Source organism: Dendrobium catenatum, unplaced genomic scaffold (genome assembly GCF_001605985.2).
Source record: "Dendrobium catenatum unplaced genomic scaffold, ASM160598v2 original_scaffold_29171, whole genome shotgun sequence".
NCBI lineage: Eukaryota > Viridiplantae > Streptophyta > Magnoliopsida > Asparagales > Orchidaceae > Dendrobium > Dendrobium catenatum.
Genome location: NW_021347629.1, coordinates 1 through 1,455, shown reverse-complemented (window position 1 = coordinate 1,455; position 1,455 = coordinate 1). Strand labels below are relative to the sequence as shown.

Here is a 1,455-nt window from a genome sequence, read left to right as displayed (position 1 = left end):
CGTCCGGTTGAAAACTTTGGACTGAGTAAACAGGGCTAGAGCCAGTATTAAAAGTATGAAGTCTACTCATACCCAACTTGATTGTTGAATGTGTCTCATTATATATTCATATTACTTTATGCTGTATGATTTACTCTTATTTGGATTCCTCACTCATTTGATACACCAACTCTATTTCATCATTTTTTTTTTATATTGCATCAAGTGATGTCTGTAATGGAAACTAACTGCAGGTTCTCATTCGAGCGATCCTTCTGAAGAAGTCAGTTTAACGAGTTTACTTTTGATATGAGAGATTTTTTTATCATAATAAAAAAAAAACTTTGAGAATCTGTGAGAAAATAATCAGCCCATTCCTTTAATGTTTCTTTGTTTAGCAAGCAATCGGCTGAGAAGACTTGTTCAGAAATGTAGTTTTCTAAATGGCTCACCAAATCATCTTTCGACATGGAAGCTTTAAGTTCTGGTATTTTAAGCTGTTCCAACTGTACAGGTTGATTACTTAATGATGTGTTTTCTCTATAAATACCTGAGTCAGGGAAATTCATTTGTCTGGATGAAAGATCTAGACCTGCTTCAATAGTATTGCTTGCTCCAGTCGTAGCACAGAGTCATTTAGGATCATGAAATTCAGCAGAGAATTCATGATTCTCACTCAGCTTATCAAATCAAAGGCATTTAGATTCATTTTTGTCTTCCAAGCATGAGGGGGTTTCAAAGCAGGAAGATTCCAAAATGATATATGGTTGCAAACTTAGATATTTTAAACGTAGATCACATTGGATAAGTTTCTTAAAAAAAATGCTTATTTAACAAGCCTTGTTGACAGCATTTTTATACTTTCAAAGTCATAGATTAAGTGTTCAGGTTTCAAATGCTATGGTTGATTGGCAGCAACAATTTAGTTATTTGTTTTCACTTCTCATATGTCCTGATTTTATTGACTATTTCCAACCCTTTGATCAGTTAAATTAGCCAACGTTCAATTTTATTTTAGGTTGAAGGTTGTCTAAAATATTTTTTTTTTCTTTGAATTTAATTAAGTTAAAGTTTCTGATATTAAACTTTAACTTATTAAATTTTATGTTATCAATTAGTTACATTAAAGTTTCAAATTAACTAAAAAATCTTTGACTTAATAAAAGATTTTTTTTTTAAAAAACAATATCAATTATTTAATCAAATTTTTTTAATTCGACCAAAAGAATCTAACTGCTCAAATTTTCAGTAAGTTCAACAGATTTTTTTTTTTTTTAACCTATTGAATTAACAAAAGAACTTTGTTTTGAATTTCCAAAAAATTTGGCTAAGTCCAAAAGTTTCGAGTAAATTTCGGTAGCCTCCCGGCGTCCCCTCCCCGACGCCGCGACGCCGGGAGGTAAGGAGTGACTCGACTCGACCGGAGTGAATCAACGGCGAGGAGATTTGGTCTTCAGAAACTTTGATTGGCGACGA

General features: G+C 32.4%; 1 protein-coding gene across 1 annotated transcript; it reads right to left on the bottom strand.

The window, feature by feature from the left end:
• Nucleotides 1-322: 322 nt before the first annotated feature.
• LOC110100911 lies at nt 323-791 on the bottom strand (the record flags this gene model as incomplete). Its single annotated transcript, XM_020828632.1, has 2 exons — nt 323-592; nt 677-791. Coding segments are annotated over 2 exons (385 nt in total), but the record flags the coding sequence as incomplete, so codon positions are not given.
• Between the last annotated feature and the right edge of the window lie 664 nt (nt 792-1,455).